This window comes from Bactrocera neohumeralis, chromosome 5, assembly GCF_024586455.1.
Source record: "Bactrocera neohumeralis isolate Rockhampton chromosome 5, APGP_CSIRO_Bneo_wtdbg2-racon-allhic-juicebox.fasta_v2, whole genome shotgun sequence".
In the NCBI taxonomy this organism is placed as follows: domain Eukaryota; kingdom Metazoa; phylum Arthropoda; class Insecta; order Diptera; family Tephritidae; genus Bactrocera; species Bactrocera neohumeralis.
This window is the reverse complement of record NC_065922.1, coordinates 26,361,306-26,386,110: the sequence shown is the minus strand read 5'-3', so window position 1 is coordinate 26,386,110 and position 24,805 is coordinate 26,361,306. Positions and strand designations below refer to the sequence as shown.

General features: G+C 28.7%; 1 protein-coding gene across 8 annotated transcripts in view; it reads right to left on the bottom strand.

The window, feature by feature from the left end:
* Positions 1-2,118: 2,118 nt before the first annotated feature.
* The window catches only part of LOC126759233 (potassium voltage-gated channel protein Shaker), a 462,565-nt gene continuing 439,878 nt past the window's right edge, over positions 2,119-24,805 (bottom strand). For 5 of the 8 annotated variants that reach the window (XM_050473953.1, XM_050473942.1, XM_050473946.1 and 2 more), the window contains one exon: positions 2,119-3,322. Coding sequence is in view for 2 of the 8 variants with exons in the window: in XM_050473947.1 (XP_050329904.1) it covers positions 13,750-14,003; positions 14,139-14,329 (445 nt within the window). In the remaining 6 variants the exon portion in view is untranslated. Of the gene's footprint in view, positions 12,955-13,742; positions 14,004-14,138; positions 14,330-24,805 lie in introns of those variants that run through there. The other 3 variants (XM_050473947.1, XM_050473949.1, XM_050473944.1) reach the window with 3 other exon arrangements.

Genomic DNA, 24,805 nt, shown 5'->3' with positions numbered 1-24,805 from the left:
ACTTCTGGTCACACTAGCATGCTGCTTCTATTTTTCGCTAAAATCACAAACATCACATTTCACCAGGCGACCATAACTGCCCAGTAGGTAGCTGCCGCAAAAAAATATCATTTTCTGTAGCCTACCTCAAAGGCGCAAATGTGGACTGCCTTACCGGCAGCTGCAGGATAGCCGGAAGTATGTTCCACTGGCACGTTTTCTGTCATAACTTCTGTAATTCATAACCGATTTCGTGCATTCTGCCACCAAATGAAAGGGCAAGCGTACAGCTATGCATTCCTTTACTAATAAATATTAACAATCCACAAGGAAAAGCAATATTTGCAGATCAAATGCGGGAAAGCAACTATGATGAAAAACTAATAATTTAACATTCTCAAAGCAAGATGAAAGCATCTCCATGTTATTTATCACTTGCCATAAGCCTGCTGAGTTGCTGCTATTATAAAAGAATGCTACGAATCCACTCCGTGCAGCTACAGCAACGTTTTTTCTACTATTTATTACACTCAAAATTGCTCAATCTACGTTGGAGTTGAAAGCAAACGTTCGAGTTTAACATTTTCTTGAGCTATTCCCCTTTCGTTTGACACCAAAATCATTGAAATCGGTTGCGTTTTAGGGAAGATATAGCGATTAAGCCGTGTACAGTACGCCGCTGCATCATTCACCGGAACTGCCGATAAGGCAGTCTCCTGTAACATTGCGCCTTTGAGGTAGGCTACAGAAAATAAAAAAATTTCGCGGCAGCCACCTTCTGGGCAGTTATGGTCGCCTGGTGAAATGTGATGTTTGCGAGTTTAGCGAAAAATAGAAGCAGCATGCTAGTGTGACCAGAAGTGAATTTTGCTTGTTTTGCGTATTTTGCGCAAATCTTAACCGATTTTGATGATTTTGGTGGCAAACGAAAGGGGTTTGAGAGGAGATTGCGAAAAATTAATAAAAATAGAAAATTTAAAATTATGAAATATATTAAATTCAATGAAATGAAATAATTGAAATATTAAAATTACAAAATAAGTTAAAATCATGAAAGAAAATTTTTAAATTAAAAAATTTAAAATCGGAAAAAGTTAAAAATTGAAAATTTGTATATGAATGCACTTTTTTGTAATTCGGGTGAATCTGAACCGATTTTGATGATTTTAGTGGCAAATTAAAGAGATTTGAGAGGAGATTGCGAAGAATTAATAAAAATAGAAAATTTAAAATTATGAAATGATTTAAATACATGAAAGATAATTGAAATATATTAAAAACTTGGAATATTAAAATCATAACATTATTTAAAATGATGGAATAAATTTTTTAAAACAAAAAATTAAACTCGGAAAATGTTAAAAATTTAAAATATGCTTAAAATTGCGATTTTTCGTATTTCGGGAAAATCTGAACGGATTTTGATGCTTTTGGTGCCAAATGAAAGGTATTTGACAGGAGATTGGCCAAAAGTAAATTTTTTCGTATTTTGAGCAAATCTTAACCGATTTTTATGATTATGGTGTCAAATTAAAGGGATTTCAAAAAGTGCGGCCGTGGTCGCCAGATTACTATTTTAGCGCAATTTTAGTAACATTTATAATTTGATTTATGTACTTTTAAACGGGAGTGTTTTACAAAAATTTACTATACATATAAACTTACCTTTAAATAAATATTCTTCCACTATTTCAAGTAAAATGCTGCTTCTTTTACTTATCAACAGCAATGCGGCAAATTTTGGCCGATTTGGTAAATTTTTGTATAATTGGATATACTTACCTATGATCTATATTCCAACTATTTCAAGTAAAAAACTTGTTGTTTTTTTGTGTTCTTTATTGAATTATTTGTTGGTCTCTAACAATAGCAGCAGCTTTGCTTTTGTCTTATTTGTTTATTTATTTATTATAATTTTTTTCTCTTCTATTTTATATTTATTAAGGTTATTTTATACTTATTACATACATATGTATATGTATATAGATATTAAATATTTTATTTATTTACTTATATTTTACCATTTGCTGTAGTAATAATCTTAACGATTTATAAAACATTTCATTTGTCTTTTGGATTTTTTTAGAATTATAACAACGTATTTCTTGCTCTTTATACATCTCGCTTTGTGTCTTGAGATTTATTTTGCATTTTTGTTTTTAATATTTATGATTTCGTGTTTTTTTTTATTTCATTTTATTTTATTTTTTAATTGAATGATACCTAAATTGTTGATGGCTTTTGAGTTTGAAACGCCACGCGCTGCGCCGCTGCAAGGCTCTAGGGGTAAATGGGGCCAATTTATTGCAATTTCTCTTAAATTTGATAATTTTTCAATTGAATTTGAATTATTGCTTTAAATAATAATGGTTTTTACGCATATTCATTACGTAATTGTAATCATACATACTTGTGGTAAATATTGAATTTTTGCATACTATTTATTTGTTGTCGCCGATCGTTTGTTGCCTTATTTGAAATTCCGCCTCGTCGTCCGTCTACGCTAAAGCTATTCCTCGGAAATTTCTTCCTTCCTCTTTACATCTCTGCGCCCGTTTGTCTTTAGGTACTGCTTTTTCGTTACGTTTTTTGTTTGTTTCTATATCACATGCGTATCCTTAGATTTCTCCTGTCGTTCTCTTCGTTTATTTCGCTATTTACTTATTCGTCTTTATAGTTTCTTCTTCAGCGCTTTCTTTCGTTTTGCTTGTATACATTTTGTTTTCTGCGTTATAATCAGATTTATTTTGGGTTTGTTTTGCAGTTGCACGGCTTGTTATGGAAATGCGTTTTTATTGTATTTTTAATATTCTCCTAAATTATTGTATTATTTTGTGTGTGTTTTCTATCAATAATCATAAGCATTTATCTTTATTATTCATTTGTTGCATTTCTTATTGTTCTTTTGCATATTTGTTTTCAGTTTTCAAATAATTCGCTTTTTAGGCATTTGTTCCTTTAACTATTTGTTTTAAAGCAAAGTTTTATGAAATTAATATTTTTTTCTTGTTGTTGTGAGTAAACTAAATATTTACAAAATTAAAAACTAACATTTTTCATAGATACATACATTTTTTTAATTTTATATTGGTTTGTTTTGAATTTTGCAATTTGAGATTATCTCTCGTTCTTAACCAGTCTTTTTTATATAAATAATGCTCTTTAAATATATAATTTTTGAGATAATGCCCTGTAGCAAGAGCGTTGTAATCAAGGTTGTCAAGAATACATTAAAAACATTACATATAAATTAAATTAAACTATTTTTTGCTAAATTAAATCGTAATTAAAATTAATTTTAAGATTTCTAAATCCAAATTCCGGTTTGAAATCTAAAAATGATCTAAAATTGGAATTAAAAACAGAAAATTAAAATATTAATCCAAATTTTTAAATTAAAATATTTTTAAATCTGCCTTTATTAATTTTTAGGAAGAAATAAATAATATAATAATACAAATAAATTATAAATTAATTAATTGAAACCATGTTGCCCTATTTTTTATTTAAAATTCCAATTTTCTATTATACATATTAACCGGGTAATTAATGTCCGAGTTCTGAAATTCTCCCAAATAACTTTTCTTGATAAAACGAGTGATCCAAGTACCACTTTTTTTAAAAGCCATTTTTTGACAAATCACGCGTCATGCTGTCATGTTAGTTTTGTTCAGTTCTGCTTGGCATTTCATCATGGAAAGACTTACGCCTGCACAATGGTTACAAATCGCTCAACTTTATTACGAAAATTCCCGTTCTGTAAAGAATGTGTTTCGCGCGCTTCGCTCATCTTATGGTCAACATAATCGGCCTACTGAGCGTACTGTTCGCAAAACCAATCACCCAACTTGAGCCCATCATTATCATTATTGGATAATATTCGACCGAATAGACTATGTCCAGCACGCAGTGAAGAAAATATAGCAGCCGTAGCTGAGTGTGTACACGAAGACCGTGGAGAGTCAATTCGGCGCCGTTCGGAGCAACTCGGACCGTCGTATGGATTACGACTTGACGCATTTTAAGTCGAGATCTTAAGCGTACAAAATACAGCTTGTGCAAGAACTGACGCCGTTCGACCTTCCCAACCGCTACGTTTCGTTCTGTGTATTCTTGAAAAGTTCCAAGAAGACCCGACGTATTCGAACCAAATTTTGTTCAGCGATAAGATTTGTTTCTGGTTCAATGGTTATGTAAACAAGTAAAATTGTAGCATTTGGGACGAAATTGCCATTTCATTCATGAAAAACAACGGTTGGGTGTGGTTTGTGGGTTGGTGGAATCATCGATATATAGTAATTCTTCCAAAAAATAATGTCGGTGAGAACGTAACCGTCAACCGTTATCGCGCCATGATAACCGACTATTTGATGTCTGAGATTGAAGTTCGTGACCTCGGTGACATTTTGTTTCAACAAGATGTGTTTCCCACACATCGCATCAATCAATGGATTTATTGAGAGAATACTTCGATGAGTAGATAATTTCTCGTTTTGGGCCGGTCAATTGGCCACCAGGATTGTGTAATATCATACCGTTAGCCTTTGGTATCTTGTAGGGATATGTAAAGTCTAAAGTCTATGCAGACAATTCCGCTTCGATTCAGGCCTTGGAGCAAAACATCATGCGTGTCATTCGACAGTTCCCAGCCGAAATGTTTGAACGAGTCATCGAAAATTGGACTCAACGGATGGACCATCTGAGACGTAGCCGCGGTCAATATTTGAAAGAGATAATCTTCAAAAATAAATGCCTAAGAATGTTCTTTCGAATGATAATAAACATTTCCCACTAAACTTGAAGCTTCTGTGTTTTTTCTTAAAAAAATGGGTAACCTCGAAATTGATCATCCTTTGATTATTAACAATTATTATAGTCCAAAAAAGTGGTTGATAAATTAAGCTGAAATTAAATCATTAATATTTAGATATAAAGCTGTTTGAAGGCAAATTAAGTGGTTTACGCTGTAATGTGAACAGGGCATACATATTTTTTTATAGTAATATATGTATAAATTACATTTTTAGCCTTGAAAATATATGAAACAAAGCAAGGCTAAATTTGGTGTTGGATATACATTAATGATTTTTTAATTTTCAAAAAAAAAAACACAATGTTTATGCATTAATCTAAATGCAGACATACCAACTGGCCAACAGGCAAGCCAACTAGAACACAAAAAAGGTTGCTCTCAAACACTTTCTACAGGGCATAATCGTTAAAAGCAACTTAAATATTACAAAATAAGTTTTGTGTTTTCATTTTTTGACAATTTTTGTGCTTTCGATTTGACGAAATGAAGCAAAGCTCAGTAGAAGTACATAGAAATGCTCTTTTTTGTAATTGTTGGTCTCTATAAAATAATTACAATAATTTGTTCGGCTTTTTGCCTTTATATGTGTGTATACATATATTAAATATCGTGTTTGTATTTGAAACTTGTTTTGATTGAATTTGCTTTATTTTTTCGCTTGAAGTTAAATAAAATTGGAAATTGACGCTATGCTTGCTGTTTGTGTAGTTACGCTTATTATTTGCTATAATTCATTTAGTTTGATATTATTTTCATTTGTTCATTTAATCGTATTTTAGTTTAGTTTGGCAAGATTTTTAACAAATTATTTCATATTCATTATCTATTAGTTTTATTATTTATAATTTATTTATTTTTTTGTTTTTAATTGTCTTAATTGATTTTTGCACGCACTAATACTTCGATTTCATACTTGATATTCATATGTGTGTGTGTTTGCATTTTGTATGTATGTATAATTATTTTATTTATAATTGAATTTTAGTTGCTTTGCTTTGTGTTTTTTTTTTGTTTTCTTCTTATTATTTTCTTTTATACTTAGGATATTCTGAATAAAAAAGCCATTTCTTAATTGATTTATTTTTATTTCACATTTCCATTTAATTTGATGTCTAGAATTTATAATAATTGGAATAAGAATATAAACACGCATCATTTCATAATTGATTTTTATTCTTGTGTGATATCATTTTACACAGTTTTCATGTTTTTATTTTTCGGTTTTAGTTTTCTTTGTTTTGATTTTCGATTTTATAACTTAAACGAAAAATTACACAAAACTTCTATATCGATATGTTGTTTTTCTAATTATGTAATTAAACTGATGCATCATATGGCGTTTTAGCAATTTTTTTTATTACATTTTTCCTACAAATAAACGAAATTAAAAAAAAAAATTATAATAAAAAAATAGATGTGACAATTGAAAAAAAATATTTTTTTCTTTTTTTCTCCTACAAATAAACGAATTTTCGAACTGAAAAAAAAATTAAATTGCAATTGAAAAAAATTATAAAATAAAAATAATAAAATAAAAATTAATTAAATAATAAGCATTTATAAATATAATAAAAAAAATAAATAATAAATAATAATAAACAAATATTTTTTTTGCAATAAAAAGTAAAAATTCTTTGTTAATTTTTTGTCGCATTTACACCAAAATTTATTTAAAAAAAAGCGAAAATATGTGCATTATCTTTACTTGCTTTCTCCTTTAGGTTTTTACACTTTTTTGATAAGTTTTTTATTTTATTTTTGGCGTGGACGGTATTCAAAGCTTTTAGATAACTTCAGAATTGTTTTTTATTTAATCTCCATTTCTTCTTATTTTGTTTTGCTTTGCATATTTATTATTCTCCTTTTGTCCATTTCTTTGCATACTTTTTACAGTAAATATTTACAAGTAAACATTCATGTATATGTGTTTCTCACACGTACAGGCAAATTATTTATAAGCCACAATATGGAAAAATTAATTGTTTTTGTTTAAAAAAGCATTTGTATAAAGTTTTAATAAAAATGTGGAAAATATATACTGAACAAAAATTGAGATACAATTTGATATAATCCAAAAAGAGATACACATTCTTTCAAATAACAAATCCAAAATATTATTATTTATATATAGATTTATATACTTTTGATATTTACTCAATTACTTGAGAAACCAAAATTAATTATATTCAAAATAAAAAGAATTCAGTGATCAAACAAATCCAAAAATAATTCAATATTTCGAAGATATTTTAAACTCAATAGGATATGTTAGCTTCCGATTTCTTTTTTCTAAATAAAGCACATAAGCATACTTCTGCTTTATTTAGAAAAAAAAGATCAAAAGCAAACATATTTCGGATATTTTAGCGTTCTGCAAGAAGGCTCAGAGGCACCTCCCTGCTTTGATAAGGCAGATTCAATTAATATTGTTAGATAAGAATATTTAAAATATAAGGAAGATGTATTCTTATAATAGGTTAGGTTATGTTAGATGGCTGATCTATAGAGATTGCACGTGGACTGCTAAAAAGTTCTTTGTGAAGCCATAGAAAAGAAGGACTCTATTCCTTGTATAATACCATATAATGCAAAAAAAACTTTTGAGACTTTGGTCTAAAATATAGCGAATAATTATTCTTAGTAGACCCTCGACCATGAAGATAAGCAAAGATATGAAGCTGGTGATTTCCTTGTTGCGAAAAAAATTATTTGAAAGAGATTTAGCTAAGAAACATTATTTGTTAGCAACACACTATTTTGTTTACACATAGAAGAAGGTTATGTCGAAAATTAAAGCTGGAAGTTTAATTTCGTTTAAATTTAAATTTTAACTATACCAATTCTCTTTTAAGTTTAAGGAAAACTCTCAGAATTTTATTGGAAAATATATTTTGTCAAAAAGACTTTTCATGTCTAATTTCGGAGTATATAACCTGATCCGATCTGATCCACAGTAAGGGATTTTTAGCTTAAATCGACTAGTGCTAATCTTGTATATTGTCATCTAAAATGCAAAATAACGTAACATCACTTTTCATAAGTTTACAGGCGAAGGAAAAACGATATAATAGAAACCACTCAAATTGAAACTAAATTTGAGTTTTGATTATGAAATGGTTATATGTTGGTTATCATACACTCATATTGAAACAAAATTTTAGTTTTGGTTATAAAACGGTTATATATTGGTTATATTATATCTGACGACGAAGCTGAAAATTTTATGCTACATATACAAATAACATGATATTTTGATAATACGTTGTTTTGCATTTTAGGTGACGATATACATAATCTCGGAAATTTATTGAGATATCTTAAGTAAACATTTATTGAGCATACTTTTGACAATGAAGGGTAATTTTTTTTCGTCACTTTGTTAGTTTATAAATTTTAGACGCGTTTGTTTCAAAACTACTTTTTCACAGTCCGTGTTCACTGTCATATCAAAACTGCTTGACCGATTCATTTCAGACTTTGTACACATTTTTAACATATAAAATACCTCCCCCCTTCGTATATATTTTTTTTTTACATTAAGGATGTTTTCCACACACAAAATGGCGGAATTTTTTAATAAAATTTTGTTTTATGAAAACAGCAGTTTTCATTTTAAATGGTCGTCAAACATTTTTAAATGAAAAAAAAAATAACAGAGAACGAGGGGGGAATTGATTTTAATTTGACAAATTTTTCTTGGTTTTTAATGTCGGATAATTTCCAGCCGAGTGGTGAACATTGCAAGGGTTTTTTTCTCAAGACGTTCTGAGAGAAGCCCTGTTACCGGCTTATGCTAAAATATTTCTGCATGAAAAAATTACCCTAGATTGTCAAAAGTATAATCAATAATGTACAAAAGGTCCGAATAAAATGACTCTATCCATATTTTAGAAATAAATTCGCAAAAAACTTTTTTTTTTACATTAAAAACCTTAATAAGTGAAATATAAATAAAAGTAAAAAAAACAGACTTTTGAGGGTTGTCATCGAAAAGAAGTTTAATAACTGTCTATATTTGACATCCCATTTGAGTACGCTTTATGTCTAGAGAGGCAAGAATGCGAACTTGTGTATTTTGTACAAATGAAGCTTAAGCTCAGAATAAACCAAGATTCAAGTTTTTTAAAGTGAGTTTAAGCTCGCTTTTAACAAATAAAGAGTAGTAACTTGGCCCAATATTCGCTTCGAATAAGCATAAACAATTTCGCGAGTAATCGATAGTTGCTGGAAAGACTGCGTTCACACATGGACTCTTTTGACGCCCAAACCGGTTTTTTGTAGACGAAAAAAGAAGGAAGACCGTGCCGTTCGTGCTGAATTCGGCATTCCTTTCAATTTTGAAATATTTTTCATGGTTGCGATTCCGCTTGTTTTCAATACGTTCGGAAATATGATTTTTATTATGTATTTTTAGTATACATATTTTGTTATATATGGATAAAATAACAGCAGAAATATTTTAGAAAGGGAAAAAAAGATAAAAATTAGCTAACCAAAATATTTTTGTACACCGCATATATGCAGCGAACAAGAATTTAAGCGGAATTTCTACCTTCTTACACCAGAATGGAAAAAACATAAAAAATGCAAAAATTATAATATTTCGAGAAAAAAATCGATTTTTGTCTCTTTTCTTGTTAAAAATTATTTTTTTAAGAACAGTTATGAATATTTTTAGCAGTTTCTAATACCACGGATGCAAAAATTCCGGATGAACATATCTAAAAAATTCTCAAATAATTTAATAATTTATTTTTTATGCCTCTACCGACTCGAAAAACGTGGTTTTGAGCAAAAAAAAACTATCTATCTGATCATTCAAATTGATTATTCAAAAGAATAAAATGCGATTTTTTTGAACTTACAAGGTAGAAACCCCTTTAAGAATGTGATGTGAAAGGGAATTGTTGGACTCGTGTGAATGCATATCAAAAGAAAATGTTCCGATAATGAGAGACAAAAGAATCCGGATGAGAACGCAGGCAACTCATTACGCTTATAGGTCCTATGACACGTACAACACTCACGGCTCAGCGTAATTTTACTCGCTGCCAATTATACCTTTAATGCAGAACAAGCTCCAGTTTTAGTTCAATTCATTTAGTTCAACTTAAACAGCGAAAGGGTTTGCTAACCAGAAGTCTAAATAATTTCAGCTTTAAGGCCATGAAATAAATTGGTATAATTTCTTGTTTATCTAAGAGAAGATTTTCGAAACAATTAAAGGCATGACGTACCTAACAAATAATTGTAGTTATCTTATAGTATGTTTTAGGAAAACAAAAAAAAAATAAATAAATACTTGAAACTAAACTTTTTATGAGATTTTAAGGACGAACTCCAGCAACAGTTCAGCAGTTACAAACATACTTGTATATAATTTATGATATTTTTCAACTAAATTTACAGCATGAACACAAACATTTAGTAGGCAGCATCTAATTAGATACAAACCTTTTTATACATACATACATATATAATAGTGGAAGAGTTACATAAGAGCTTCGGATAATGCTATACACTCATACATATACACTACGCATTCTAATTTAATTATAGTTTTGGAAGATTTTAATATATTTTTGCTAAAAGTCAACAATAAACGCATTTACTAAGTACTAAGTACTAAACTACTTTATGAAATATTAAAGACAAATTAAGGATAAACAAAAGTGAAGAAAAAACATAATTAAAAGTAACATTACAAAAAAAAAATATGTTGGCTATAATTGTAGTAGTTTTATATAATTTACAAGTTTGCTGATACTTTGTTTTTGTTTTTTTTTTTTTTTGCTTTTTTTGTTTGTTAATTTTTTAGTAGCGTTTGTTGCAGTTGACTATTAGATTTGTATTTGCAGTAATTTATTGTTTTTGTATTTACAAAAGAAGATTTCATTATTGTGGCATTGAAATTTACGCTTTGTGTTTTGGTTTTTGTTTTTGTTTCGGCAATTTATTTATTTATTAGGCTTTGTTACATTATTTTGATTCTATATTTTATTATTTGTTGTTGTATGTACGAGTACGAGCAGTTTGTTTGTATTTCATTGTATTTTATTTTATATTTTAAACATAACGGCAGTTTTATTGATTAATTTATGGTACTTATGGCTGTATGCATGAGTTTGTGTGGACTATATGAGTGTAAGTGTGAGTGTGGGTAACTGGCTGAAATGTGTTAAGGCAATTTATAATAGTTAATAATCTTCGTTCAGAGAAAAAATTTCTTAGAAAACATACGAACAAGTCTAGAGCTTTGCGAATTAAGGACAAGAAATTTTAGAATGATAATAGATTAAGAAAAGAAGTTAACATCCGTCGCACCGAAGCTATAATATACACATTATTAGCATAAAACGGTATAAAGACATATTCATTCTGATTTTGATCGTGCTATTTGTATACCAGCTATAAACTATAGTGGTCGAATCTGAACAATCTAATCGGATATTGTACCGCTGCCTTGGGGAATAATTTATGTAAAAGTTTTCTGTACAAGCACTTGATCGCAATCGTTCAGTTTGTATGACAGCTTTATGCTATAGCTATAGCATATGAAAAATATGGATCTGTACAATTTGTTTGGAGATTGTAGCGAAGTCTTGGATTATAATCTGTGCCAAATGTGATGAAGATATTTTGGCAACTAAAAGAGTTTTTCGTACAAGTTCGATCGGTCAGTTGTATGGCAGCTATATGCTATATTAGTTTGATCTGAGAAATTTCTTCGAAGATTGTAACGCTGCTTTGAATACTAGTTTTTGCTAAATATCGTGAAGATATCTTGTCAAACAAAAAACGTTTTCTATATAAGAACTTGATTTTGATCGTCCTGTTTGAGTTTTGACTTGTTACAGTGGTCCAATATCGGCAATGCCGAAGAATGAACAGCTTTTTGGGGACAAAAAAATATGTGCAAAATATCAGAACGATATCTTTAAACCAGTCGGGCAAACAGACGATCATTGCTAAACCGACTATCGAAGGTCTCCGATGTTTTTTCTGGGTGTTACGGGGTATAAAAATGGTAAAAAAAATAAAATTTCAAAGCAACTGACTAGTGCAAGAATCTCATTGTTCTGAAAGAACTCTAACACAAAAAAATGTGGAAGTCATCGAAGACATTTAAAAGGTTATAGTAAACTCAATGAGACCCAGTGGGTTCTTTTTGCTGAACATTTATACCTAAAAACATTACGTCAAGCAAATGAATTTACGAATTTAACACATAGCATAACACTGTTGCCAATTTCCACTTCTTGTTGTTCGACTTTAAGGCCATTTAAACACGCTTTAAGCTGCTGTTTGCTGATGCCAGGGTTGCAATATGCCATCTTTATAATGCTTAGCTTGAGTTTGCTTCGGTATCGACCACATGTATGACGCTAGTCCTTTTAACAATTTCTATACACGATCATATTAAAATAAATATTTATAAACTAGCCACTTATGTATTCGTTCTGCGTCTATAATGATGTAATGTAAACTAGGCTTTAGCAACGACAGTCATTTATTCATACTGAAGCACTTTTTGAGCTTACTATGTGCACACACATTCAATATTTAGTAGCACACTCTACACAACTGTTTGTATGTTTAATATTTTTCTATTAGAAAATTATTCATTAAATAATAGAATAAAATTTACTGAAAGAAAAAATTAAATAAAAATGTTAATGACTTTATCTCGATGAATTTCGCTATACATATTGTTGTTAGTTTGATTTGATTTACTAATATCGCCGCTAATACACAAAAAAAATTAAATCTATAATAGTTTGTTCCCATTTAATAATTTGTTCGTTACAATTTTTTGTTTTGTTTTTGTTTTCATAATTCTTATACTGCTTGTTGTTTGTTTGCATTTTAGGTAATTTTCTGTAGCTAAATATGATATTTTCTAAATGTGTTCTAAAAAAATTATTCGCTTTTTGTATTTTCATTGTTAACAATGAGCTAACTTTGGGTTTTTGTTGTTTCTTTTTGTGTTTTTGGTTTCTTTACTTATTTTCAGTTTATACCTTTTGCAACATTTGCTTACTCATCAACCGCAGTGATTCTTCATTTTGCACTGAAGCGGATTTAGACCGCTTTCGATGACGTTTCTGGCATCCAACGCAGCTTTTCACGTTGCCAATTGAGGCCGTTTTCCAAGTGTTTTACTGGTTGGTTAAAAAACGTATTTTTTAATAAGATTTCTTAAGTAATAAGAAGTTGTCTATAACATTTGTTCAGTTTTGTTTGAAATGATGAATAATTACAATGAATGAATGTGATTGATAAGCACTGGTTACTGTAAGTGAGGTGTGACCGTGAGCTTAATAGATTTTTATATCTACCGCTAGACAAACTGTCTAGGGATGGTACAATTTCTACTTGTTTGAATGTAGCCGACCAAAACAATAAGCCCAGAGCTTTTTTTTTTTATCAATATAACCAAAAGTTATGGAGGCTAGTGAAAATTTGTGATTGAAAATTATTTTAATCACTGAACCTAAGGTCTCAGACAAGTGTTCTAGGTTACGTGATCATAGTATGGTTTTCGTATGAAACTAAAAAACCCACAAAAAAAATCTGGGTTAAAACTACTTTTGTAAATAAATATTATTTCATAGAAGCCAAGCGAACTCGAGTAGATCGGTAGTGTGATTAGTACTTATTAAGGGAATATGATTTCATGTAGCTTTTAACAATTTAACTCTTTTGTATGGTTCGTCTTCGCAAAATATCGTGGACTTCAAATACCGTAGACTTCCAATACGTATAGGCAGTGAAGGAGAGCAACAAGGCGATTTGGGACAATTCCTTTCGGGCCCGAAGATCTTAAGAGGATCCGATACTCTGCAACCATGCTTTACTTACAATTATGCGTATGATATGTATGTATGTGTGAGTGTAAGCGTTTAGTATCACATAAATTTTCGGTAGTATTTCCAACTATTGCACTTACCCAGTAGTCAGACGTCAGTTTCAATGCTGACGGCCATGGCACTATTGTGACGCAGTTGCAGTGTATTTGTTTGGCCACGCAAGCCATTCTGTTGTTGTTGCAATTGTAATTGTTGCTTTTCGAATGATTGCTGTGCTCGCAAAAATGGAGCTAAATGTCGGCCAGGATGATCAGTCAAACCTGATGTAGCATCGATGCCATCATCTAAATCCATTATATCAGATGATGATTCGGACATAGAAGACTTCTTCATATGTTGGCCTGCAAGCGTATAAGGTGGTTGAGAATTACAAATATTTATGGATTAGAAAACAAAATCATTAACTTAACATACTTATATGCATGGGGTTCATCAAAATTTTATTATTAATAATATATAAATGTCTATTGACTCACCCAATGCACCAGGTAAATATGAACAACTTGTGACGTGATTGAAATTTTGACTTTGCATCTCTTCCTGATCGGTTTCGCGATGATAGAAGTAATTGAAATTGCTGACGATTACAGGGACGGGCAGTGCGATGGTCAATACACCAGCGATCACACACAGCGAACCAACAATTTTGCCCCAGAACCCGACGGGACTGTTTTCGGAGTTGAATGCAGTGGTGTTGAGGGTAAAATTTTTGAATTTTTTATTTCAAAGGTATTTTTTTATTATTTAGGTAATCATTTTTCAGTTTATTAATTTTATATTTTATTTTATATTTTATTATATGTATATTTATTTTATGTTATTGAAAGAGGTTGAGAGAGCAAAATTGATATTAGAATCTCAAATTGACTCTTTTAATTTAATTAGAGAAAGGCTTTTGCATAGTACAATATGTACGCTAAATTGAGAGTAAAGTTTTTAGACACTGATTTTTTGTAACTTAGAAGAGTAACTGTTAAAACAAAATGAATTTTACGCTAATAACACGTGAGCAAGTGAGATACTACAAACTTTTACGTTTACTAAAATGGCTTGGGGCTATGAACATGGAAATGAGATAGAACGTGTTTCAATATAAAGTGTTGTAGGTAGATGGTAGAGAAAGAGAGCGAGAGCGAGAGATAAGTAGTTAGAGTGGAGCAGAACGACAAATGAATATACTAATGAATACTACATGAGTATATTTACGATTTAAGCGTATGATAAATGAGTACGACGAGTATTGTAGATGTCGAATATGAGCATGTTTTAGATTGAGTATTGATATCTATGTATGTATATTTGAGTAAGTTGATGAGTTGGCACTACTTCGGAAATGCATATAGTTAACACGAGCGATAACGGTAAAACCGTATAGGTAAATTTTTGTACTAATTTGTATGAGTGGCAGGCGGCGGAGAGGTCGAAAGATGGGGCTTTCAACAACAATAATAATGAGTATGAGCGCATACAATATATACTTTTCGAGATTATGTGAGTTCAAAATCAACCGTTTATTAAATAGGTATGTTGTGTGAGTTTTCTGGGTTAAAGTAGAATGCTAATGTGGCTACATAGAAATGATCGTTTTTTTCAAATATACGAGTATTTTAAAATTTGTTAAAACTTACATACAAATTTTGCGTTTATTTAAGGTTTAACTAAAATTTAGTGTAGCGCTTGTTGGCCATCTCAGCAGCTGTTGTTGTTGTATTTATTTAATAACTTGTTTATGAAAATTTTTATTATTACAGTTACTATTAATTTTGTTAGTGCATAAAAATACGCAACGTGCTTAACTCTCTTGAATTCGTTTTCGTTAAGTAATAAGAAAATTGCACGCAAATTACCGAATCATAACATGCAAATATATAGTATAGTCAGTAAGGAAGAAATTCTAACAAAGAAATATTTGTTTTCACCATAAAATGAAAAATATATAAAAATATAGAAAATACACCAAAATAATGAAACGCATAATTGAAAATTGTGATTTACATATAAAATATAGTATATATCTAACAGAAGAAGAAGAAATGTATAGTAAGTAAAGTAAGAGAGAATTAAAGAAACCAAGAAATACAATACATTTAATGGGCAATGTAATCATTGTGAATACAATAATCATACACAGACACACATCAAGAAGTAGTAGTAGTTATTGAGAAGGAAAATAATTTCACATTTGCAAGTTGCGAAAAATTGAACGATTGCGCAATTTTTCCAGACAACAAACAACAAAACAAAATATGTTGATAATTTACTTTACTTACCACATTCACACATTTACGTATTTACAATTTATGAGATCACGAAATCTGGCAATCAACCACATAACTTACGCTACGGATTTAAAACTAAAGTATTCATTACACTAGAATTTACAGCACTCGCATATACTTTATATTAGAAAAAATAATAAAGTTAAAAAATAAGTTCAAAAAAATATATTTTTTGAAGTTTTTATAATATACACTATATAAATACTGTAACCTAGTTATGCTAAGTTTTAAATAAATTGTACATACAAATATAGAGCTTTCAGTTAGTAGCATGAAAATCTCTTTATAGATGAGCAAGCTTTAAGCTTAGCAAGTTTCATAGTAAAAAATGAAACCAGTCTAGAGACATGAACTTCAGGTAATTTTGGAAGTGTCGTAAAACAAGGCAAAGGGCTTCAAAAAATTGACACGTGACCATGCCTACGATTGCGATCTCAAAAATTATTAATGTAGAGTATCGTCGCAATGTCTGGTTCTGTGGAAAAGTTGAACATTTCTTTTACCACTTTATTTGACTGTTTCGAATTTTTTAAAAATAGTAAAAGTCCACCAGGTTTTTGCAATTAGTAAAAATTGAAATTTGTGGTAAAGGATATTTTCAAATCTTGATAAGTCTACAAAGAGGACTTTTTAAAAATTTCAGGTAAATAGATTTAGTGGAACCTGAGAAACCGTGGGTATCCTTTTGAAAAGTTTTTTAAAGTTTCAGATCGGGCCGAACCAGTTTGGATGCCGGGTCAGGAAAATATTTATGTATATCTCCGAAAATAATTGGAGTTTTGAAAAATTCTCTGGTAAATATATTTTTGAATAGTTAAAGTGTGAAATAAAATAGAATTATTTTTAATTTTAGATTAGAAAAGCTATATGAAAGCTTCAGGTGAGTTTTTTCTTAGGGCATGATAGCAGATAAAAGTTAAAATAAGAGATTCGTCTTTTCAATTTAGCATTGGTACTTCGTTTAAAATGTATTCTTTTTTATTTTTATAATATTTTTTAGAACATCCGTCTTCTTTTTAAATGAGAGATAAATAATCACAGAAGTCTTATAGTCTGGGAATTTGAAACGCTCTGATAATACTAATTTATAATTTTTTTTTTCGCTTAAAAGAAAGGATCTCATTACTTTTCCGAGAAATTAGCGTGGTGCGAAAGGCTTTCTAAAATTTATTAAGAATGCAATTTTTAGTCTACAAAACGATAGTAATGTTAGCAAGTACGAAACAAATTACTTTACTGAGAAGGTATATGAAACGCTTGAACACATTTTTAGATATTTTTAAATTTTTTTTACAAATTACAACTTTCTAAAATTTTTGCAATTTTTTGCAACTCTACATTTAAAATAATTATTTACAGATATCGCTTTTTATAAAAAAATAAATTCAAGACTTCCAAAGCTTGGAATTTATGTAATAGTTGTTTAAAACCGAATCCAAGTTGTGTGGCTTTCATCGATAGTAGAACTGTGGGAAGGATTTGTAATTTGTAATGCTGCCTTTTAGAAATAGCGGCATGACCAAAGAGGATATACATACGTATGTACATATAGTATAGCATATGTTTTAATAGTGTAGCTGACTTGAGTTCCTCTAAAATCCCTTTGGATGGAAAATATGTTGAATAAAAGGTCTTTGATAGCTATGTCTGATTGGCTGACACAGTTAAGCTTTGGATAGCTTTGGACAGCTTTGAACAGTTTTGGACAGCTTTGAAGAGCTTTGGACTGCTTGGCAGCTGCGGTTTGCTGTGAGCAAAGGTGGTTTGGTAGACTTTTTTTTTAATATACCCAGCAAAGATTGTATTAAAATATTGTATAATGCATTTAAGCACTTCTAAATGACAGCCTTTTGCCATAATGCCTTTTTTATATAACAAATCAATTGATTAATTGATTGATAGATTTTTGTAAAAAATCAAAACAGAAACATTATTTACACTTCGAATTACATTAAAATTAATGCTAAGTTTTGAGTTGTATAGATTTATGAAAAAACAGCAGTGCATTAATTTTTCTCATAATTTTATTACTTTTTCTGCTTTTATTTTTTTTTTTTGTTTTGTCTTTCTATTTATTGTTTTGTTAAACTATTTATCGGCGCTTTGCATTTTTTAAATAATTTTTTGCTCTATATTATGATTTTTTCTTTACTAATTATCAATAATTATTTCATATAGTAATAATCATAATAATAATAATAATGCATCAGTAATAATAAGAATAATAGAGGAATATGCTTCTTGTTTGTATTTTGTTTATTAATTATTTATCAATTTATAATTTTTGTATTTTTTTCTTTTTCTTTGGTTTCTATGAAATGTTCATATTTTTAATATATTTTTTCGCTAAATTAATTTTTTGTTGTTTGTGTGTTAGCGTTTTATGTGTTGTTTTTTCTCAATTATTTATTTATGCTTTAACATCTCGAATTACGCAGCGTTTTTGTGTTTTTTTCTTAGTTTTTATTTATTTTTTTCGTGTTTTTTTATTGTTAATTGATTTTCACTTATAATTTAATTAATTGTTCATAACGTTTATAAAACATTTTAATGCTTAACAACTTTGTTTAATTTTTTTTTAATTTTAAGTTTCTTAGTATTTGTTTTTTTTTTCATTTAGTTTCAATTATTTAATTTTGTTTTCCATTTCAAGCATAATTAAGTAATATTCGTAATTGAAAATGAAAAATTATTAATTATTAATGTATTGGCTTGTGTTTTTGTTTTTATTAATTTTTGACATATTTTCTGCTAGTAATTTAATTTAATTCTTTTTTAATTTTACTTGTGTGTGTACGTTTAGAATTTAAAGTATTACTGGCGTTTATTATTTTGTTTGAACTGCATTTTTTTGTTTTCTATTTTAATTTTCAATTGTTAGCGTATTTACGTTGCTTGTTTTTTCGTATTTAAAGTTATCAGGCTGGCGCAATTTAATTTTATTAATTTTTTTTCATTTATTATTTGTTCAAATATTTCTATTTATACTCTATGTGGCAAATTGCGTTCAAGGTAGCTTACGAGTATTTAATACTTGTATATAACTATGTATGTTGCATTTGGATCGCTAACTAATCATATTTAACAAAGGATAATGCATATTATTTACTTACAATATGTTTTTTAAATTTCGTTTTCAATTTTACATATATATAATAATATTTTTAATGCAAATTTTATTTTTGTTTTTTTTTTTTTTTATTTTTTAATTAGCAATTCGCGTCTCAGACGCTGAGTTTGAACTAACTTAAGTTGGATTTTAGAAATATTCGTAAAGCAATGCTTCTAAATTTAATTTCTGGGTACACAGCTTTAATAAAAAAATGTTTCAAAGAAAAAATCAAATCAAAAACAAAAAAATTATATATTTTTTAAATGAAAAAAAAAACCGAGTAACTGCATGTCGTCACCTAATATGCAGAACAACGTATCATCAAAAAAAAAATTAAAAATCCCTGTCTGATATAATATCCAATATATAACCATTTCATAACTAAAACTCAATTGCTTCAATATGAATGTATGATAACATGAGTGTATGATAACCAGAAATATAACCAATTTATAACCAAAACTCAAATTTTGTTTGAGTGTATGATAACCAATATGTAACCATTTTATAACCAATATGTAACCATTTTATAACCAAAACTCAAATTTTTACTGGTTTCAATTATTTCGCTTTTCCTTCGCCGCAAAGTTATAAAAGGTGTTGTTACGTTATTTTGCATTTTAGGTGACGATATACGCCAACATTGCTTTGAAACGAGTTTTCTCCCAAAATAGAGTCAAAATTATAAAATAAAGCTTATGACGATTTAAATAGTAACAAATTTATACTCGCATTGAATACACTTTTTGAAGTATTTGTAAAGTTGACTTAAGTAATTTTTATATTTTTAATTCGCAAACAATTACCGCATGTTTCGCAACCTTTTAATGCAGCCAATGCTGGTTTGTAGACAATTATAAAAATGAAAATTATAAAAACATACATTTTGAAAAAAAAGTTATGAAAAAAAAATAACTTCAGCATATCAACTTTTGCATTTTCCAATTATAATGTTTTACGCTATTTAATTAGTATTTTAATATACACATGTAATTTTTCTATTTCCAGTCTTTTTATCAAAAGAAATTTTGGTAATTTGAATTTTTATTATAAATATTTCTTTCGTTTCTGCTTTGCTATGTTCTGCTCCAGCAACCTTATTAAATTATCTATTGGAGTTTCTTAGGCATAAAAGCGGAAAAAGTCAGTTTTTAGTTAGTAAGAATTCTTTTAACTTGGAAGCTTTTAAAAAGCTCAAATATAATGCAGTTGTAGAGATAGAAGCGAATGAGAGCGAGAAAGTGGGAAGAGTGAAAGACCTGGTTTTAGAAAATTTGTTCGATTTCATTGATAATATTATTAGCGATATGTTTAATTCATTTAGTCAAACAATAATGATCTAACTATTATCAAAACAACTAAATAACTCCTTTTATTTTTTACTAATTTGATTAAAAAAATCGTTAAAAACTACAATGAGATCTATAATTAAAAAAATAATATACTAGCTAATTCAAAATTGAAAATAAGTATAAAAAAATAAATAAATATATATATATATATATATAATTAAAAAAATTAAAATAAATATTAGTGACCCTCAAGAATCTACAAACACTTATTAGCTGAGAATCCAAGTGTCATACAAGGTACAGCAACAGCGCTTACAAGGCTTCATGCTAAGAAAAAGCGAAAGCAACGATCCACCGGTAACAGCTATTTTACTAAAATGAAGGCAGGAAGGAAGGAACTACTACTACTTTTAATATTCGATATTTTCGCTAAAAAAGTAGCAAATTAATATCGATAAATTAAAATTTTATACAAAGACAAGAATCCAACTTAAAGGAGGAGAAAAAGGTAAACAGTTTAAGTCACTTGTCAATGAATCTTATTTGGCTTTGTTGAGAGTATAATCAACTTCAAACTAATCTTTTACATACGTATATAAATAAGATGAAAGCAGCATACGAGGCGTACTCAAAAAATAAGGGGAGTTTTCATTTCTTGCAAAAAACATTAGATAATTTTACTGACGCCTGCAAAGTAGTCCGCATTTTTATAATCACTATGCCAGCGCTTCATCCAATCGTCGAAACACTCCTCAGACGTAATTTTTGGGACAATCTTAAGCTTTTTTAGTATCTATGCTTGTAAAACGACGGCACTTTAAGGTTATCTTATTTTTTTGGAAATTGGAAAAAATCACACGGAGAACATGTCGGCCGAATACGGAGGCTGGGGCATCGTTTCAGCATTGTTTTTGGCCAAGAATTCATGAAAAACCAACGAACTGTGAGCTTTTAACAAATATAATCTTGAAGTTCAAAAAATGAATGATACGGTGAGTGGACTAAGCAATTGGAAATTTTAAACCATATCATTGGAAAGATATTCCACGTATAGAGATTAATCATGGATCCTTTTCTCGTCATTTATGTGGACTTAGTGCACTGATATAAGGAGTATTTAGCTCAAATTAAAATAGAGCGCAATGAAAGCTGAAATTCGAAAGGGTTCCGAACAAAAATGTTTTTTATTAAAAAATTAAAATTAATTAAAAAGTACTTAAAATTAAGTTGAAAAAAAGATACTTAAATAAATTAAATCTATTATATATTTTTCAAGCAAATTACTTCACTACCGTCTAATAATCTCGCTTGCGACGGCGTTGCCGACTTCACTTATTAACTTCGTACGTATATGAAATAGGTACATATGTCTTACGTTTAACGTTCTACGCAGAAATACATATCCATGAATGAATAGTTTATACATATATACTTGTATGTGTATAAATCAAACGTGTTTTTCCACATACATAAAACTTTCAAGTTTGTTGCAATTTTCTAACTGCGACTGTAGTAAGGGTCTTTCTAATCATAATCGGGAGCTTTAATTGGAAAAATACAAATCTATGCGCAAATTTTGGAAATACTTCATTTACATATAATATATATATATATGTATATCTATGTATGTTTCTATAATAATTACTTTTAATTTTGAACATTAGACACTAAAAAATTTAATTTTACTAAGCGTTTCTTGCATTTTTAATTATATTAGTATACTTATGAACGTCGTTTTCAATAATTTTTATTAATATTATATATTTTTTCAACTGATATGTTTTAAAGAGTAACTAAAATTTTAAAGAAATCACACAAATTACTACGAGTACCTAAATTTTTTTTAACTAAATACTGAGTATGTTTTGGGTAGTTTGAAGGTAGCTATTTTGCTATGTCTTTCTACACATAACAAAAAATTTTGGACGGCAATTAATTTAAACAAAAATTATTATAAATGTTCAAAAAAAATGAAGCTACGCTAAAATATATGAATAAAATATATACGAAATACAATCTTAAAAGCTTTTATTTACTTATGAGAGCAAAACAAGCCTACAATTTGCTTATTTAGACAAATATAATTGAAATAAATAATATGAATATATAGAAAAATCATACAGAAAATTAAAAAAAAAATAAATAAATATTTGCTAGCAGCTTTAGTTTAGAAATATTGCAAGCCGAACTTCCATTTAATGAAATTAACAGCAGCTAGGGAGTTTTACACAAAAATGTTGCGCAACATTTGAAACTACAATTTTTTAGTGCTTTATATAATAATAAAATATTAAATACTATGCATTTATATATAAAACAATTATACAACGCAATTATAAACCAAAAGTTGCCAGCAACATATTTTCGTATTTCGTGTATACATTTCATCAGAAAAGTGGCTATTCGTTGTTGTCAAACAGTAATAATATTCGGCAACATGATGGTCATCAAAATGTTGCGCAATAAAAGCTACAGTCAGTGTAGGAAACGCACAGCCCAAACAATGCAAATAGAAACATCGACGTATTAAGGTATTAAGATTTCCAGTAACCACTTTGATCATTACAAATACAAAAGCTATGAAATATATCAACATAAATGTTGCGCAACATATTATTGCAACCTTCAAGGTACATACAAGTTATTGCAACGTTGAATTTACATTTCAACATCTTTACACTTTAAGAAAGTCCACACAAATGTTGCGCAACATATTTTTGCAAAATTCAAGGAACAAGTTCTTGCAACATTGGTTCGAGCTTACATTTGTACAGCGTAGCCGCTTTTAATTATTATTTGACAACATAAACAAAATGTTGTGCAACATATTTTTGAAAATTTTGGGAGTCAAGTTCTTGCAACATTGCTTGGAGTTTATATTCGACCGTCGTAGCGGCCTTTAATTATTTTTACTATATCAACGCAAATGTTGCACAACATATTCTTCAAACATTTGAGCAACAAGATTTGCCAAATTGGTAGTTGTTTACATAATATTATTTTTGACAATATCAATATAGTAAATGTTGTGCAACGCTTTCACGCAACATTCACAACAATTTTATTTGTATGGTTGTTTTTGAAAATATTTATTCTTTTAAAAATATGTATATCCACTTAAATGTTGCGCAACATATTCTTGCAACATTCAAGGTACAAGTTTTTGCAACATTGCTTGGAATTTACATTTGAACAGCGTTGACGTCTTTAATTTTTCAGAAAGTTAATACTAATGTTGAGCAACATATTTTTGCTACAAGAAAGTGCCTGCAATCCGTTTGATATTGCAGGAGTCTAACTATACTTGTATTCGAAAATTATAGTCGCCATTAATTATTTTCTGCAATTCAACATAAAAATATTTTTTGAATATTCAAAAAACAGAAAAAGTAAGTAAATATATAAGGAATGCAATTAATACGAATGTTGCGCAACATTGCTTTTCGAAAAGTGTTTATTTTTTAATTTTATCAAGTGAGTGACAAAGTCGTGAGTCCTACTGCACATAATCCATACTTTCATAAAAATCGATTTGGCGAAAATTACACTTTTTTTTGCATTTTAGACATTTGCTTAAGCTTTCGAAAGCGTATTAATTAATATATTAATTTACAAAGAAAAATAGTAATTATTAAACTAACCTAAAATCACAATATATTTTACAACTAATTAATGCTTAATAAATTAAACAAAATAAATAATTTAATATAAAAATCACTAAAAACACAAGTCCAAATACTAAATAAAAAACACTACTTAAATCTCAATACTCTATGTTTTGAAAAAAAAATAAATAAAAACCCAAAGTGTGTATGTATATGTGATATCTCACAATTTATTTCAATCACTATTGCGCTATGCTATTTTCAACTTTTTTCGTTGGTAAAAAACATTAAATAATAATCAACAGCTTGTGATACATACATACATATAATCGTTGATACAAAACAAAAATGAGCTATTTAATTAACTAATAATGCAATAAATAATGGATCAGCTATTATTTTTATATAAATTCTATTGAAATTTTTCAATTTTTTTTTCACGCTAACTTTGCACTAAGCCACCAGCTAGCTAAATTAATTAATTCATTAATCAAATGTACAAAAATTTACACAATTCCAAGAACCTAGTACAACTTAAATTAATTACGTACGTTTACACTAACAACTAAACTAGACTAAATTCAATTAACTTTTTACAATTTTTTACGTTTTTATTTTTTTAATTATTATTAATTTTTAAATGAAATTCATATGCTTTTGTTTTGTTTGTTTCATTTCATAAATAAATTTTTATTCTTCATTCTTTCTTATTTGCATTCAATATATTACATTTGTATGGCGTAAATTAATTTAATTTCATTTAATTACTTACTCACATTTGTTTTTTGTTTACCTCTTAACTATTTACAATACATATCTAACAATTTTTACACGTTCACACTATTAAATTTCATT